General features: G+C 36.3%; 1 protein-coding gene across 1 annotated transcript; it reads left to right on the plus strand.

Annotated features, from left to right (window-relative positions):
- Positions 1–257: 257 nt before the first annotated feature.
- On the plus strand, positions 258–18,291 carry LOC146137670 (complement component C7-like). The gene is made up of 14 exons (XM_083394422.1): positions 258–299; positions 8,445–8,586; positions 10,220–10,369; positions 10,983–11,072; positions 11,441–11,589; positions 12,283–12,486; positions 13,494–13,675; positions 14,013–14,158; positions 14,684–14,780; positions 15,044–15,130; positions 15,753–15,834; positions 16,450–16,545; positions 17,744–17,834; positions 18,218–18,291. The coding sequence occupies exons 1-14, from the start codon at positions 258–260 to the stop codon at positions 18,289–18,291; spliced, it is 1,632 nt and encodes a 543-aa protein (XP_083250548.1).
- Positions 18,292–19,119: the final 828 nt, after the last annotated feature.

The following is a 19,119-nucleotide window of genomic DNA, read 5'->3' on the forward strand; positions in this document are numbered from 1 at the left end:
TTTTAAGAAGATGGTGGGATGGTCTGGTCAAAATGGACCTAACCTGGTAAGCAATCTTATTTTCGCATGGCCTTTCCGGTCAGTTTCGTTCGGTTCCAGCTTAGATTTACCACTGCTGTGGTGCGTTTAATTTTTTAAATTACATTGTATTTGTTGTTTGACATTCGGTTATGGGCATTGTTTTTTATTAACCCGGCGATTTAAATTACATAGAAAATACCTTCAAAACTAATCAATAGACCGTTTAGTGGATGACAATGGGCCACAAGTTCCAGCCAATGGAAGAGGTCACACACCGCGTAAGGTTAAGTACGACTAGCTGCACTTCAATAAAACATGTTGTAACATTGCAATCGAGAGGACCTTGGTTTAACTTAATAGATGCTAATTGAAAAATAATCAAACCCCTAAAAACAGAGTTGTTTTGCTTCGACGACGGTGACCCCTATAAGCTAAATAATTAGTAAATGTGACGGGTCTTCTCATGTAGTGTCTTCGCGATTGCGACATTGTGGCCGAACAATTTTAAGTGGGACACTCCCGAGTTCGCAAACAACCAGTTCTTGCGATTAGTGATGTCACCAGTCAGCTTTTGGGGGATGGGAGGTTAGAAGGAGGATTTCAAGTCTGTCGTTGCGATGTTTTTGGCAACGCTTAACGATACGTTAAAATTAACTCTAACACAAAGGTATACTGAATTGAGTGAACGCGTTTTTCGTACCTTCATTAATTCTTGTGTGAACTTTTATTAACATATTAAACCAAAGGGGATACACATAGATATGTGTTCAACAACTGTGATCTAACCCAGCAACCTTTTTTCACTTGTGGCACACCAACAGAATTAAAAGAATAATCGGCGGCACACCTACGAAATATATGACGAACGGCAATAGATAAAACAGCAAATATCCTAGGCTACTCAAAAATATCCGAAGGCGCCGGATATTTGACGTTTTACATTTTATATTTCTGATTGTGCAGTTTCAAGCATTATTTTGTCCATTTAGGCTTAATTCCAATGAATTTAAGACTTTATTCTGGCGGGTTTCTGTCTTTTTGAGACAATTTTAGATCTTATTCTGTCGCTGGTATTACTGCGTATTTGGCTTTATTATGTCGCTGGTCTTAACACTATGACACTGCAGATTTATGACACTATAGCACTTCTTTAGATATTGTTGTTTTGTTGTTCCTAATATGTGTTCTCGGCCACAGATTTTTGGTGTCGGCGATTGGTTACACAAAAAAATAAAGGTGCAAATAAAGGTGTATTACAAATTATGTTGAAACAATAGTGGTGGCCCCGATGTGTAAACTGCTTTACAACAAAATCGCAAGACATTTTCATTACTGGGTATATTTTATTAACTGAGTGTATTTAAGACTGATCGTTGATAAATCACAAGAGCTTTAATGGCGCAATAAAACACGTGCTTTAATGGCCAAGGTGACATCGCAAATAGTCGCGTTGTGTCGATTTTTATACAGACTTGCATTAGCCAAACAACTTTACGGCGAGCTTTAATCAATTCCACGTATCGGCAATATAATCGGTGCACTTTATTCTTCGAGCGCTTGCACAGTAAATAATCGGTGTATGATCAGTCGTAATGATGTAAGACAGACGTTTATTTCAAACTGTTACAGGGCACAGGGAGAAAATAATTAGGGTAAGGGTAAATGAATATTTTGTTGCGGAAACCTTGGGGCCTTCAAAAACATTTTTCTAGAAGTTTTAAACCAAATATTCCAAACGTGTTTTTCTTTTTATTGAAATGCCCTTTCCTCACAAAAAGGCGCCTTAATAAAAAAAATACTTTTTATGTGGCGGTTTGTCTTTGTAGTTGAATCGAGTAGTCGGTTTGTACAGACAGCGTAATTATAACCGATAGCACGTTGCTGCTATTTATACAAGATACCTTGTGAACGTCGCAAGGTCAATCTAGGTGTGGAGCGTTAATCACGTAGGCGTCAGGGCGACGGAAAAGTTTCAAGTCACATTTTTTTCAACTCACAATTTAGGTTTTTCCTGACCATAGCAACCACAGGGCCATCATAAACAACTTACCAACAACGTATATTACTAATAGAGCGCCAAAATTCCCCGTAATTTTGCAAGCCTATAGGACTACGGAAACTCAATTTCACAGAATTCCCAAACAATTTTACATTTTTTGAAGAGAAACGTTGTATTTTGACCCACTAACCCTCGCGAACCAATGTTCCCGAGTACCGTTCGAGAAATCAGCCTCAGGCCACCGGTCGGAGTTCGGTTTGCAGACGGAGCTCACTGGTAAAACATTAATTTATTTCTGCCTTCTTGCCCGCCTCGAAGCACCTCCCTTCAGTTTGCACAGTTACGTAAACCAGTTTTAGACCGTCGCTGTCAAAGGGGGATTTGGTCTGGTTCGGGACTGTTTGTGCGAGTTTCGAACTTCTGTGGTTCTTTTGTACGTGTGGCGCTCAGTATCATAACTGCGCTGTAATCGCAGGAACAAGATCCGGTGTTTCAAACTCTATGTCGCTTCGGAAACTTGAGCGAAGGAAGCGGGACGTATAGCGTTCGACTTGATTATGTTTAGTTATTGTTTCTAGCGGAGTTGTAAACAAGCAAGTTTTAAACACATATGAGACAGTCAAGTCATTTGCGAAATAACTTAAATCCAAGTCAAGCCATTTTCGATCAATAGCAAGTACCTGTACAAGTCATTGCCAGAGCACGTCAAATCCACGTAACATATGGGATACTTTAGAAACGTAACAAATAGCAAGTTAACATTTATTGATTTAATAAATTGGCTCAAATAACTAAATATTTGGTACAACACTTTAATTTAAGCCAAGTCGTAAATTTAAGCGAAGTTCGTGAATGACTTCACCATCTGTCTAAATAACTTGAGTCAATTAAAGTCAAGACAAGTATAAAAACAGTGACCAAAGTGTACTTAAGTCAAGCCATTGGCGTAAAAACACTGGTTTCTAGAAAAATATTGCCATTTATGTGTGGTTATGGTTGCAACCAGTTTACTTGTTTATATTGTATAGATAGCGGAAAACGCAGGTTTATTTGCCGTTTTCTTAACTGTTGCTGTTAATAGTTTAAGCTAGGTCAAGTGAAGTTTAAATTGGTTACTGTAATTTCTCATAGATTTGTGGAATTGAACTTGTTTCCGCCAATGCTATATTTTATCTGTTAAGGTTTATTGTTGTTTTATATTTGTTTTGTTCAAACTCGCCTTCGAACAAGATGGCCAGCTTACAACTGGTAAGTATACTTTGTATTTTAGTTTTCTTTTATCCTTAAATTTAGGCTTTTGTTCAGAATATCTATAGAATATATATGGACGTATGTCGTATATGTTCTTTAAATCGACATTATAAAACCTCCAGGGGGGCAATCTGGGCAATAAAAAATACCTTTGGTGTTCAAATCTAACTGGGGGTCGCAAGGAGTTTTCAAAGTTTGCCAGTACGCTAAATATGTTTTAAACAAGTGTTAATTCTGTGTAAATTGTACTTTTTCTAAACTTCCAGATAAAAAGATTAAACTAATGCGAATCACAACCATAAATTGAGTTACAAATCCTGAATTAAGCACATTACTTCGCAAAACGTTTACAGAAGCAGGCAACGAAAAATGGTCTGTCTATTACATTCAAACGTGTAAATGGTCACGGTGAGTTTTGTTTAATGAAAAGGTGTCGCGTTGTGGAGGCCTATAGCTATCAACAACAAGACTCTTAACCGCATTTACACGATTTATGTTGTGATCTTTTATAACTGTATGTAACAATGCGCGATTCGCTTTTTTAGTTTTTAATTACTCGGGAGAAAAGCGTCGAAGGTCTATGCGTTACGCAATCAAAGTGTCGGATCCGCGGGCCGGGTCGTAAATCCCCGATCAATCTCCATGCACAGATTTATTCCCGTTTTAGACTTCAGAAGGAAATAATTACCGCGCAATATTGCCCCGTGTTTCCCACAGGTTCATTTAGCCGCGTGAAATAGAAGAAGTACGGGCCCGGCCCTGCGCTTTTACTGTACGAGCGCCGCGACTAATTGGTTCCAACCAATGTCGCCAAACCGCCTTTGTTTGATAAGAACGTGACGTTATAAGAGCGCGTGACGCAACTTGTTTGCTAGCCTGTCGCTCACGGAATGTGGTAGACATGTTGAAATAGGGGGGTTTCACGCCGAAGTATATATTGTGACTGTGTTACCTGGTGATGCCCTTAATCCTGTATTGCCTACAACAGAGCTGATGAAACGCATGTTCAGTATATTGTACTTTATTTGTCAACATTTTGAACTCTATACCGAAGCTTGTATAACCATTGGTCTCCGCAAAAATGAACTTTTAGTCCTACTCAAGTTATAGAGGATCGTGATTGTTTATATCACATCGGACTTAAAAAAGAAACATAACAGTAGGTACTGGATAGACTATTTCTACGTTTCGAAATTTAACAACCCAAGTATATAGATTTATAGATGAGTAATCCCATCGGCCAACAGCACACCTTTGCCAACTTATAAGCTGATTATTATGATCATCGGTCATTCACGCCTCGGGTTTAATCAATACGCGTGGGACGTTATCGGCCTTGCCTACCCAAATAAAACAACAATAGTCCACCCACCATATACCGATATAACGTTATTACATGTTAAATGGGCGCGTTTAAGGTGCCCAGCATGTAGCGTTTGTACAAGTTTTTATTCGATTTTTTTTATGTACAAAGCGCATTCCACCGTGCTGCGTTATAACGGCGACCGGGAGATAAACTTTTGAGAATGTCGCCGTGTTTATTTCAGTCGTTGTTTGTTGATTAACAATCAGGGCGGGTCCCGCTATAAGCCAGATATGTTTTCACAAAAACGCGTTGTAAACCAACTTGCTCGTTTGAGTATCGCACTGACCTTTTCTGGACAGGCAGGTAGCCGCTGAGAGTTTACCTTGTTTAAACCAGTCCGGGATAATTTATCACTGGCCTTTTGGGCGACGAACTATTTGTTCCCGCTGACGAACAAACGCGTCAATATTGACGCAATGAGTTGCTACATTGGGTCAACAGTGCAGCTTGCTGGACTGCCGGGCCAAGCCAAAGCGATGCTAATAATTAAACCCACCCCTTTGTGTACTTAGTTTTATACGTTGGCTAGCCTTGGAACTAGTTTCTCTTTTTAACAATGGACTGCTCTTTGATATAATGGATTGTACCTGACAGTGTCGATCTATTTAAACATTCCTTATTGGTTTAAATAAAATATAAGTATTATAGAACTGCAAAGTACTATATAGCAAAAGTAATCTCGTATGACTATTACTATTACTATAGAAGCCAATACGTGTTTGATAAAAGTAACTGTCTTTAAAAAAATGTATTATATTTGATTACATATATTCCTATTATCAATATTTTTATTGAGTTTGACTTACTCATGTTACCCTTTCCATTTTGGACGCTGAGGCAAGGGTTTAAAAAGCTAGTCGTTAATTTTTTTTTTGAAAGCTGGTCGTTAATTTTGTGTTTTTCATTTAAAGGCTTGTTTCATTTTTTCAGCATTTTGTTTCAGTAGATTTTCAAAGGAACACTTTGACGTTCCACACTATTTTTCGCCTTGATGTAAACCATTTTTTTAATTTGTTCCTGTAACCTACTGTAGGCCTACATTAATCTATTTAAACAATGTGGCGGCCCGTTTGATTAGTCCCTGTAAATTAAAGTTCAGCACGTGACCATTTATTCCAGTGATTCGAAAACTTTTTAGCTATTGGCAATGTTATAAACAAGTTGTTTATACACCACTTAAATCCCAATCAAGATGTTTCCCAAATGACTTGGCAGCAAAGCCATTCGCAAAATAACGTTTGAACAAGTTAATATAATTTCAACAAATGACAAGTCAAGTCCCAGCCCAAGTCGTTTCAGAAGCATGTCCAATTCAAATTACAACATTGGATTAAAAAATATATGATAAACCTTTAAAATTTGACAAGATTAAAATTTCGGGCGATATTACAATAGCAATAAGCAGGAAAACCGGAAACAAACAGCAAGTAAACATGTATTACCTAATGGCCTAATTATCCTAATTTTACCAACAAGTACTTAATCAAGGCACCTAAACTTAAGTCAAGCAATTGGCGTAAATGACCAAAGTCTTAGTTAAGTAATCTTTCTAAAAATGACTGAAGTCAACTAGTCAAGTCAATCAATTTTGCTCGAAAGACTTAATCAAGCCAAGACATTTGAAAACAGTGGCTTAAGTGCACTTAAGTCATAATCCCCATAAACAGTCAACTGGCTAAATTATAATTAAAATCGAATAAGAATGATACCCCGACTAACATAATTTGTTTTACATAATTTTGCACGCATCAACTGAAACCTTCTCATAGACCACCAGGGTTAGCATGTCGTAATTTGGGAACCACTGATTTAGTTTGTCCGTGTAAATTTAGATGAAAGAGGGGCCCTTTATTTGGTCAGTCCCTGTGAATTAACATTTCCTCGAGTCCAATTAAAGTTCAACGTCTGCGTAAGAACGACGGCGTTAATTTCGTTGCGCAAATCTTCAAATCCATTAGCGCCTTTGTATAATCTTTGAGGCCGGACTTAGTTGACTAAATCTTCGCTTGTTTGCCAAACTGGGTGATCCAGTCAGTGAGAGCTAGTTGGGCCAACATTTGATAAAGTAACGTAAAACCGATGATTTCACCCGAGGAATTGTATGTGGACCCTATGTGATAGTTCAATCCCGAGTCGAAGCAGTGGTCTGACATTAAGTAGATAAGGCTAACTCTATTCTTTACGAAAACGTGGATAGTAGGTTGCCCATTTTAAACTACATTGGCTTTGAATTGTCCGGTTGAAATGCCACTTTACTGATAAGGAACCTAAAAAACTTATTTCTTATATTAAAATAATATTAAATCCGGCTGACCACAACGTTGGGTAACATTTTTTGCTGCATAGCATGTTAAACGTTAATGTAAAGTTCTGTTATCGAATTGGAATTGTGTTTCTGGCTTTTATATTTTTCTTGGATGCTCTTTCTAATATAAAGTCTCTTGTAACTCAAACAGTATCTGATCAGACGCAAACAAATCGTACAAAATTAATCAATCCCTATTTTGTTATAGGTAAGCTGTATTCTCCTCGTCTTCTCTTCTTATTGTGGTAAGTTTTTCTAACCACAACAAAAACTGTGTAATATCTTTATATTTACTTTATGTTGTGCGAATGTTAAAAACTTATAAATTTATTTTTTGGGGAAATCTTTCGAAAAAAATGCAGGTTATCTGCTAATAACGAACTAAGACTCGCGTCAGAAAATATGTCTAGATATTTGTCTGTTAATTTTCGAATTGATATTAGTTACCGTTATAAGCTCAAAACGACAACAATGTATGAGATATTGCATGTCATTATTAGGGCTACATATATTTTTTTGCAAATTTACCAAGTTATCTTGGATTATAGTTTTTGCGATAATGCCTTACATTGATCGATTGTATACAAAATCGCATATTGTTTCAATTTAAAGCATGACATGTGAAAACGTTTATTACTGATATATTTATAGCTGCTTTGGGGTTTAACGATAGCTGCGTCTTCAGCTGGTCGCCATGGTCTTCATGCTTTCCCGGAACGACTTCCGATAACCAGGGCTTTCAGGTAAATGTGGTTCGGCCTGTTTGAGATAACGTTGATTTTCTATAATTTCTGTAAAATAACGTTTTCAACAGGGGGTTCCATGCAGTGGTGTAAACAAGTCATGACATTGCTTAAGCCCCAGTCAAGTCATTTGAAAAATACCAACGTCCAAGTTAAGTCTTTGGCAAAAATTAAGTCAAGTCTAAGTCCAAGCCATCAGTTGGCCAAGTCAACTTCAAGTCAAGTCATTGACATAAAAATATAACGTTAAACTCATAAAATTAACAAATTCGTCCGGTTATGAGCAATAACTTAACTAAAATTATCAAAAACCCGATATAGGCTACAGCATGAAAAATATTATACGTAAAAATTGAGACAAATACCCCAATTAAATATTTAAAGAAAACACTTAATTACGTTCAAGTCAATTATTCGTCGCAAAGACTTAAGTAACGTCATGTCATTTTGGCCAACTAGGGAATTAAGTCAAGTCCTTTGAAAACAGTGAATTAAGTGCACTTCAGTCAAGTCATTATAACACTGGTTTTATGACTCAGTTGTATTTGGAAAGCGACATTTTTCTACAGTTAAATCAATTAAAAATTCTAGCAATAATTTCTCCTATACTGCAAACAGACCACCTGCTGGTGTCAGCCTTTCCCAAAATGAAGCTCAGCACTACAATCTACCGTGCGAACATATCGCAAGAGCTTATATTCAAGCAGTACAGAGGGTTCAAGAAAACCTGGCAATTCAACCTTAACTCTTCTCTTGCAGGAAAGGTGGTTTATATTGGAACCCTCTCAAGTAGACGCGCCTTCTTGTCCGGTGGGCAACTCAGTTCTCCAGGTGGAAACAGTTCCCTGCGATACTTACACAGCACCGGTAATTGTTGATCTCGCAAACGACTCCCTTCCTGGTAAGTTTTTTGCGTTAGATTGTCGGCTGCGTTAACCTGAAAGTTTTTGTTTTCGTACGGTTAGAACGCGTCTGAATTTGTTGAAAAAAGGACTTCAGCACAGACCTAAACACAGAGTAGCCTAACTGATTTGTGTCGTACAAAAGAGTGTCAACCCTATGAAAGCATAACAAAAAGTAACCTGTTTAGATCAGGGCAGGGTAAACTACAGCCAGCCTTAAGAATTTAATCTGAACCACGCCTAGTTTCCCCAAAATTGTTTTAAAATAGGCCTTAGCATTTTTTTGTCTTCAATTTTGATACTTTGAATAAATTACCCTTGTAAGGCATCCTTGTCTATTTCAACTCTTACCAGCTTGTCAAAAACATGGATATTTACAGCTTTCCTTTTAAATGAATTAGCCTACATCATATTATTATGCGTGTTTTATGTCCGCTTTTTGACCCGGACCTCCAAGACATTTTATGTTTTTCATAAAAAATAATAATTGCCCACTCTACTTGTGGACTGTAGAAGACCACTAACAGTAGCCTGCACAACCCAAATCGGCGTAAACACAGACGTGGAATTTTTTATGAAACCCGGTATTGGCTGTGCAAAACTTATTATTCGTAGAGGTAACAAAAACGTTAAAAAAGTTTATATATTAAACTAGGCATAATAAAAGGGAAGTGCAGTAAACCCGAGACGACAGAAAGATAAAACCAATGTGTTTACAATTAGAATTTGTCGGTCACGTAGCCTACATCTTATAGTTGTAAGATTTAATTTGATTAACAAGTGAATACCTCCGACTCAATAAACGCTCATATCTTGCGTGAAGTAATCTAAAAGTTTCGATTATTGACTTTTATTGGTAAACATCGTCTTCGCCTTTGGTAATTATAAAATATTTAATCAGAAAATTATGAACGTTTTGTTTGAATCAGGGGCGTAGGTTGTATTAAAATAAATAACTTTAACGATTGCAAGTTATCAGATCTATTTGCTATACCTGAATATAATTTTTTCCAAAGACTACCAAACATTTTCTTCCGACCAGTAAAAATTTTGATTGAAGTTGATCAAAAGTAGTACTATATGATCTTGAATATATTTAAAAATTTCAATTGCTCCCTGAAAACATTAGAGAGCTTGGAAAGTTTTATCACATTTTTCACAGTTTACACTTACAATCCTGGTTCTGCCACTTTTAGGATGAAAAGTTTAAGTAGCAGTGTACACTAGTAAGTTAGTTTTACGGTTGAAGCCTATTTATACTATACACATGAACGCAGTATTATTTTGTTTTTGTCAATGTTATTTTATTTTTTGTGATGCAAATTTGTAGCATTTTTGCATAAATTATCATAATATGTAAATCATTGCTGAAACACGGATAGACATAAAAACTTTATTTGCACTTTTGGCAGATATCAACGACAGAAAATAAGCAGGCAGGGTGACGTAAAATTATATTAAGCTCGCCACGCCAATCGTTTTTGCAAAGAAATGAAAAAAAACTTACAAACAAATGAAGTGCAGTAATCTTAGTTCCACCTGGCCAAATGGCATACAACTCTTTCGCAGATGCAGACTTGGATTTCAATATTAACGCCCCCTGTCAAACCCAACCTATCGTTTGTATTTCAGACTGTGTGGCGATTGGACGTCACCGTTGCGCTAATGGCCGATGCATCGACCTTGAGTACACTTGCAACGGAGACGATGACTGCGGCGATTCAAGCGACGAGTTTCCCATCATGTCAACTTGCGCCGTAGTATGTTCATTTATTTTGTTTGGTTTTATTGATTACAAGATCGAGGGTGTTTTCGTATTCAAATCGCGCCGAATCTTAGTTTGGTCTTACCCTGTTTACACTTGTTTGATTTTTTAGGAATTTATTTTAATAATTACTTTTACCACGGGATTGGTTAAGACGGTTTGTGTTTTAAACCATTGCTCAAAGTTTCATAAAATTAACCGATGTTTATTGCGAGTTAACAGTTTTAATTAACGCATAGCAATCAAATAGTAGTAGTTTAATGTAAAAAAAATTAATGAAAAAGCGTCTTACGAGTGATACAAATTCACTGCATTGGTTTCTTTCCTCTCAAATTTCCCTTGCATTGATAAAATTTAATAAAAGTTCTAGTTGTGGCTGTTTCTCAGCTATAAAATCCTTCAACTGTCACATGTTAAAACAAATAGGGATGCATAGCTATATAAAGGAGTAATATTTGTATAATAGTTGCATCTCTAGATTTAAAATGCGAACCAGAAACACTGGAAATTTTTCTACATAAGTTAACCAATGTGGAAACACATTTTTTACTCTAACGGAAATACATTTTCGTAATTATATCTTCGTTTAGAATCCCGGATCTTACGTTTGTGGACTTCCGGCTGCGCAAGGAAGTTCTGCCATTGCGCCGAGGGGAGAAAGGTTTCTTATGGGAATTCCTGGGATAGAACAATTTGGAGGCGGATTTGATGTTCTTACTGGTGGGTGCAATTTAAAACGCAACGTCGTTGGGAAATTTAGGTCTATTAAACAGACAACCCTGGTTTGTGCAATGAGCCCTGTGTGAACAACCCGCTGTTGTATGAATTTCAAAACCTGTTAAGTTACTATCAATTATTACGAGAGTTGCGAAATCTAGGCAATGCCAACTTATCAATATAATAATTTTCTTCACAAAATTGCCAATTACGGTTTTAGATTATCTAATATTTAAAGAGACTGAATTTTATCTACTGCTGGTTGGCTTTATTCCATTCGTAATTCGGACGACTCATTCTAATGTCTTATACGAGTACAAATAGCATTTTGATTTCCAGCATTTGTTCAACCTGTACTTATTTGTCCCAAGGCGAGTTTCGAAGCGCGGTTTTGTCGATGGCGCCTCACGGTTCGTGTCGAAGAGAACTGATCGGTGGTGAGACCGACATGTACTACAGGATCCCCAAGAACATTGCCTCCTTCAGACAGATCTACGACGTCGCAATCGGCAATGTCAAAGTATTCTTACCGCCACAAAGTTACCTTTAACTAAAAGCATGTGGAAATGTCTAACTACTGTATAACTATTTTCCCTTCTTGAACAACCGTACACCAAATAAGGTCGCAAGTATGGTCATACGAAAGCAGATTCCATTTTCATCAAATATTATTTTTTGGGGACAATTTGTAGCAGTTCTATCATATTTTTGTTTGAAATGGTTTCGATGGGTTGAACTTGAGAAAATATACTTCGCAAACGATTAAAGAAAGTGCGATACCCTAAAAACGTAGATTCCGTTTTATAAAGTTGGACAATATTGTGATGTTTTCTAGAAAAAATAAAAACCCACGTTGGTTTACCACATACGAAGTTCTGTGCTGTGATAACTAAAATTTACTTTAAAATAAAGGAATGAGGGCACTGTTTTCCAATCTGGACAAATGTATATATTTTAACTAAACGATTTTTACTAACTAATTTATTAGTAAAATCTCCATATTGTAAAAAAATGACATATAAATTATTATTACTGCTACATATTTAGTATAATTACAAGTACCGTACAGGAGTTGCAAACGATAAACGTAATAAACAAGTTTATCAGTTTTTATGGGTCAAGATTTGTTTTTGATTCTACTGCCTAAAGTAATTTCTTTTTAGTGCCTAAAGTAAATGTTATGACTTGACCTATGCTTATCTCTTCACCCTAGATGATGGACAGCGCCGTGGCGGTGCTAAATAGCACCAAGCAAGCCTTCCAGTACACCCTAGACTTCGGTGGTAACCTGCTGGACGTGTCCGGGCGAACCGGCCTCACCCAAAACACGGACGTCATCAATATGGCGCTGAGCAATATTAACGGCGACGAGGAGTTCACCTATGTCACGCAGTCCGGATTCGTCAGCACCAGCGAGGTGTGCTTGGCGATTTTGTAGTGTTGGAATGACTTGAGTATTTGGGAAAAATGACTTGACTTGACTAATTTATTTGGGATACGAGGTAGGCCTGGAGAGTTTATAGTGTTGTAATGACTTATGTCAATAACTTGACTTGACTTGAGTCTTTCGAGCAAAACGACTTAACTTAACGTAAGTCTTTTGGCCAAATAACTGGAAGCTTCAACTTGAGTCATTGTGTCAAAAACTTGGTTTGTGTTTATTAAATATTGTTAAATAAAATGGTTTGACCGTTATATAATAGTTTTTGCACGTAGAATAATTTGCAAGCTATATGTTGCGTTTTTTTTGGTTGAGATATTGCCCATTAACAGACGAGGTCACCGATTTTAAAAACGTTTTATTTTCATTTTAGTGACGTGACTTGAAGTTAACTTGCTCTAATAATGACTTGACTGGGAATTGCCTTGGAGAATGGATGGCTTGTACTGGGACTTATTTTTTTGAGTCTTGAATTGAACAAAAGTTATTTTCAAATGACTTGTCTGGTCCTTAAGGCTTTACAAAATGGCTTGTTTACAACACTAGGAGTTTAAAACCCGGTTCTATAGATACACATGCACAAAAAAACTATAGCTTTGATCAATTGGCGATTCATAAAACAGCTGCGGATTTCTGGGACGCACACTTGAAGAATTGGGTTTATTATCAGGTCAATAAACGACAGGCCTGAATTGGGAAAGTATTCTTTATCATGGGCAGATAAACCATAGGTTTTGTGAAATTGCCTTAAACTAAACAGGGTTGAATTTGGTCTAAAGTTAAAAAACACTTGGGCGAAACTGATTGAAAAAGATAAGAACTATTTTCTGGTTGTGCAAAATAACTATGAACGACACTGATGTTGGGGTATATTAACCCATACTTTCTATACCCAATTGTGCCACAGAACAACAGCGACCCACAACTTTTCTTCCACTTTTTACTCGTTTTATTGAGTGTAATACATTTCTGTACTCGTTCAGGCGACTCTGCAATCGCCGAACCTACTCGAGCTGAGTACGTCGTTCATTTCGCGAGTCATGCAGCTGCCCCATCACGAGTACAGCTACTCGCGCTACCTGAGTTTGGTGCGCGACTTCGGTACTCATTACGTGTCCGAGTCAAAACTTGGCGGCGAGTACTTGGAAAGCAACATCTACTCCAGGTAAAAGTTTGTAATTAGTAAAACTGTAGCGTTTCTAATTTAAACGTGTAATTAAAAAACGATTTGATTCGTTCTTTTGGAGTGCTTTAAAAAAAAAAAAAAAAAAATTTAAACTCCATCCCAGTTTCGCATTAGTCGGACCGTAAACAGCAGGTTTCGTAAATCGAGTAGTTTAACAATTTATTTAACAATTTTGATGACTTTCGTCAGAGAGTCATTTCTTAACGCTTCAGCAACCACGTATTATAAAATAAACCTTTCAGGCTGCAAAAAATTAAGGTTAGAAATGTGGCGTTACTTCTATAAATCAACTACCCGTCGCCTGTTTTGTCAATAGGTGCTGGCTAACCAGTGAAGATTACAGAGACTACAGCAGTCGGGATTGGAAGGAGAACGTGGTTGATTGCACCAGGCAATTTTTCTACTTCAACCTCGACCCGACCACGTCCACAGTCTCTAGGGATTGCCAATACAGGGATTCAGGTTGAGTTTATAGGATGTCTTATACTTACTAATGTATCGCGATTTCGATACCTGATATTTTAGACAAAAATGCAGCTGTCCTATTCTATTCCTAATGTGTCATCACCACTTATCACCATCGTCGAATATAAACAAAAAATTACAACATCGAAACTTTTTAAAGTTTTTTTTAATATGGCCGTCTGATTTTATACCAAATGTGTCACTACTATCGTCGAAAAAAACAAAATGGAGAACATTTTAAGGTATTTTTTCATAAACATTATTCAATATAGAGAGGTCTATTTTTAACATGGAAACAAGAATGGATGAAATGAACTTTGGTTTCGTATTGATCGGCCTGGATAACATATTAGTATACGAGAACCGATACTATCGCTTTGCATCGGCTATAGGCATTGATCAGGTTTTTCCATCCAAAAATGTTTAACTTATTTGTGTCATTCGATAGTTTATTGCGTATGGAATAAGAAATAAGAATATATGGGGTGAATGGTTCAAAAGTTATTTATTTGCTTGTAGGAGGCATCACTCACTACTTACAAGAGGAGGTTTTCCAGAAAAAGATCAACGTAAGGGGTGGAAGTATCTCCAGTTCGTCAGAACTCCAGTTCGGCTTCTCGTAAGTTCACAGATATTTGTTGACAAAGATAAATGCAGTTTTGAAACCGTAGTTAAAGTTTGTTGTATTACTGTTTACTTCAACCGTAAGACTGTATTTGATTTATTTGTTTTCGCATTAATCTGTTTTTTCATCAGTACAACTCTTGTAGCATTTGTAAAACGAGTTACACGCGATTTACGTTTTTCTTTTTTTAGAAAATACTTGGTTTGTTGGTATCAAAGATGACAGAAATATTAACCAAGCGTTTTTTTTTTCTTTAGGAAAGCAGCGTGGGACGCATGGGTGCTAACCGTTCCGAAAAGTCCAGTCCTCAACACGGATAACTTCCGACTGAAGAGAATTTCAGGGTAAGCCAAAATAGGCGCTGAAGTGTTTTCCAAGCAGATTTATTTCACCGATGGTAAACTTTATAAGCTTTAACTATTTTCGGGTTATCCTATCTTTCAAATATTACTAGTAAAAATTTACTACGGTTCCGGTAAGTAAATTTACTAATATTAACAGATATGTGATGGATAGTGTGCATTCAAGTCTCACATGCTTGTCTGCATGCCTTTTTGTAATACGAGCATTTATTTTTCTAAATCCAAAATGTTCCGCGGCATACTTCAACATATTTCGAGGCACAAAATTTGAGAATTAATGGTTTAAAATATTCTACCAACAGCCTAGGGCGCGAGTTCGAACCTCAACGCAGACTGCAGTTATATTTCTTGCCTGACCTTGCTTGTTTAACAAAATTCTTAATTTATCACATGATTCGTTTCAAGACTATCACAGTTGATTTGCTCCTACGCGTATGCATCTTTCATAGTTTAAAAGATCATATAATCATTATTTTTTATCAGTTGTGCGCATAAAGGCTGCTAAGCAAACACGAACCAAAATTAACATTAACATATTAGTATATCAATTGGTATGGGATTATTCTACAACTGTGATTATTTCTAAAACTCTTTTTAAAATCAGGTTGATAAATTCTGCCTCTATTCCGTTTGACACAGCTGACCGTCGACACAACGTCACCACATTTTTAGATCAAGCTATCGACGTAAGTATAGGCTACAAAACTAATGTACGTGTGTGACTCAGTGTGCATGTCGATATACGTTGCCTATGCCTAAATGCCTGGATCGGGGACCTGAAAACTGTGTGAACATGCCCTGCCATGCCAACTACCCATCAAAAATACAGTAAATGTCGTAACTCGACATTTAATATTATTACTATTGCCCATCTAAACACACGTAGCACTTTTTTGGATTCTTTACGAGTTTTGATTGACGCCGATACCGATGGCAAACGGCAGTATCGATACTTGTCTAATGCTAAGACGTTATCGGTGTCGATCAGATACCGTATTAGTTTGAGTATTTTCGCCAAGGTTTACGTTTCAACGGTATGTTTTAAAACGTTTTCTACACTTTGGATGTGCAAATTTTTGCTTAACAACATGTGAAACAATACCTTTGCACGTTTTTTATTATTTTTATTTTTTTCATTTGGCTATGATAAAGACGTAATTTGGTATCGTTTTGGAAAACCTTTTTCAAAAACTATTAGGCATCAGATTGGCAAAGCGAAATTGAAATTTACGGACACACTTAGTTGCGATTCTGAAAGAGTTTCATAAGTTGCCGAACGGTAACGAATGGTTTCTGTACAGATGTACCTGGATTCTTATGACGCCGAACAACTTTGCGCTCCATGCGGTTTCGTTGAAGAACAAGCAGTGGACGAGAATGGACTCAACGTAGACTTGGTAGTGTTTGTTTAATTTTGATCCTCTCAGTTTGCACAGATTTAAAAAAATACTTTTAAGTGTAAAGACTTTACGACAGACCTAATATGCAAAGAAGTGTCCGACTTTATTGAAATAAAATGAAATTTATGTATTGTTTAAATCAGGGGTCGGCAACCTTTTTCTAGTCGCGGGCCAAAACCAAACTCAAAAAGGTCTCTGCGGGCCGCACAAAATGTTAACTATAAAGTACGTTATTAAAATGTTAGAAACAGTGTGAATCAGGCGGGCCTCGGATCTTTTATGGAACTTAAAAACTTGTTTAGTCACATTTAAGGAGGCAGTAAAGTGTTGACGCGAAGCGCGATAAAAAGCGTTTGTTTGGTTTAAAATTCGAATCCATACTACTAATGAAAAGTGTAATAAAACTACTTTTAGGAAACGCGATAACTTTAATAATTAATCTAGTTCAGTGTTTGTTAACCTTTGTAAGTCAGGGCACACCTGGCGAGCGAAGCGAACGCGATTTTTTTTTGTATACCGACATATCTTGCAAGTTTTTATTACATTGCCGAAAATAATAAAATAAAAAAATGGTAGAAAATATATGTCCAATATTTTTTAATACGTTTTCCGTTTGTCCGCGACGCACTAGGCAGCCTACCACGGCGCAACGGTAAAGAAGCTCTAATGTAGTTCAAAAGACAGCATCAAAACGTAAACAAAGCGGATGTAAAAAAAAATCATTCGCGCGAACTGCGAAAATGTTTCGCCCTTATTTGAAATAGTCAAAAAGTATTTGAAATGGACTCGTGTCTAGTTTGTCAAAAAAGTGGCGGGCCGGATGATTTACACTGGCGGGCCAGATCCGTAGGTTGCCGACCCCTGGTTTAAATCGTGGTTAAGCCTTGGTTGTTTAACTGAACATTCCCAAGCATTGGTCGTTGTTGAGATGCTGTGTTGAATGTATAATGCAAATTGGTAATAGTTTTGCCCTGATCGCTTTAAAAGTTCTGAAGTTGTTTATAATACACAATTTTTCATTTAAATTATTCGTCAAAATTTGAGATCGTTTTGAATTCACATGCAAAGCTATAATAGGATATCAAAATTGTAAAAAAACGCTTTTAATATGATTTTATCAATATACTACTTTGTCAGGAATATGTCAGCAGAAATCACTTAATATAATAATTTACTTTGTATTTTTTTTCAACAGTACCTCTACGGTGTGCCGTATCTGACAGGCACCAGCAGTGATTACAAGTGCTACTGCACGTACGGACAGACCCCCGATGAAGTAACTTGCGGTTAGTTGTTGTCTTTTCACCTTGGAAATCATATTAGATATCGCCTATCCGCACAGCATGCCCTCCGGTTGTTACACGATTAATTATTTTTCGCTATAAAATAAAAGTTATGAAAAATTTGTTTGTGTTTTATTTCATCAATGTCTATGATTTTTGCCGAGATAAAATTTAATATTTTAAACTAGGAATTTTATTGTTAATTTTACTCTACCTCTACTCCATCCTATGCAACCGATATACTACTCGTAACGATTCGTAATCTGTTTGTACCATTCATTCAGCACAAAACCATACAGTTGAAAACTGGAATAAGTTATAGCTTATTCGTGTATTATTCAGGGTAATTTATGTTCTAAATCAATCTTTATTTTGGTACTTTACAGGTGTGAAAATGAACAATGCACTTCTGCTGCTCACGATCTCCAGCTTTTTTATCGCACTTTATAACAACTTGTGAAAATTTTATTATTATTATATCTTTTTTTTAAGTGGATCACATTTTCTTCATATAAGTCCAATGCATGTGCAAGAATCTTTTAATTGCTTGAAGATGTTCTACTTTGTAAAGTTACGAATGCATTTTATTCCTTTGTTGTTCAATTGGACTTGGAGCAAATATTGTTATTGAAAAAATTTGCAAGTAATATTCCATTACTGAATTAAAATACCCAACATGGAACGTCGGCTAATTATCTTAATTAATAGTAAAACATTAGCTGTTGCAGAATCGCTAAAGTAACAAAACATTGGATGGACGTAGTATAAGTGTTCTCTACATGATATTTACTTTCTTGCTGGCTTGTATAGTAAAGTTTTGTCGCCTTAAATGAATCGATAAATATAATGCCTTAATAGTAAGATTGGTATATTTCTTCAGGAAAATAAGGTTAAATTTTAGCAATCAATCTTCCAATATGCAATCAAAAGACAATTCATGTAGCTAAAATAAAATAACATGAAACTATTGTTTATTGACATGTAAAAATCGAGAGTAAAATATTACATCCTGAAAAGTTATATGATATCCAAAGCAGGTGAGCGAAAAAAATTAGAGAATTTGTCTGAATTAATGAAACGTAGTATACAGAAAACAAAACCAGTTTAAAAAAAAAATCTTTCCTCAGAGGGTTATAAACCACCTCGAAACTGGTTACAAAGATGTTTTTTTTAAAACAAATAGGCCTATATTTGACAAACAATAAAAAATAAGGTGAAAAGCTTTTTATAACTTAAATCTTTTTTTTTCTTTTAAAAAGCATTAGTGAAATATCTATTGCCATCTACT

Source organism: Ascidiella aspersa, chromosome 7 (assembly GCF_963924565.1).
Source record: "Ascidiella aspersa chromosome 7, kaAscAspe10.2, whole genome shotgun sequence".
NCBI lineage: Eukaryota > Metazoa > Chordata > Ascidiacea > Phlebobranchia > Ascidiidae > Ascidiella > Ascidiella aspersa.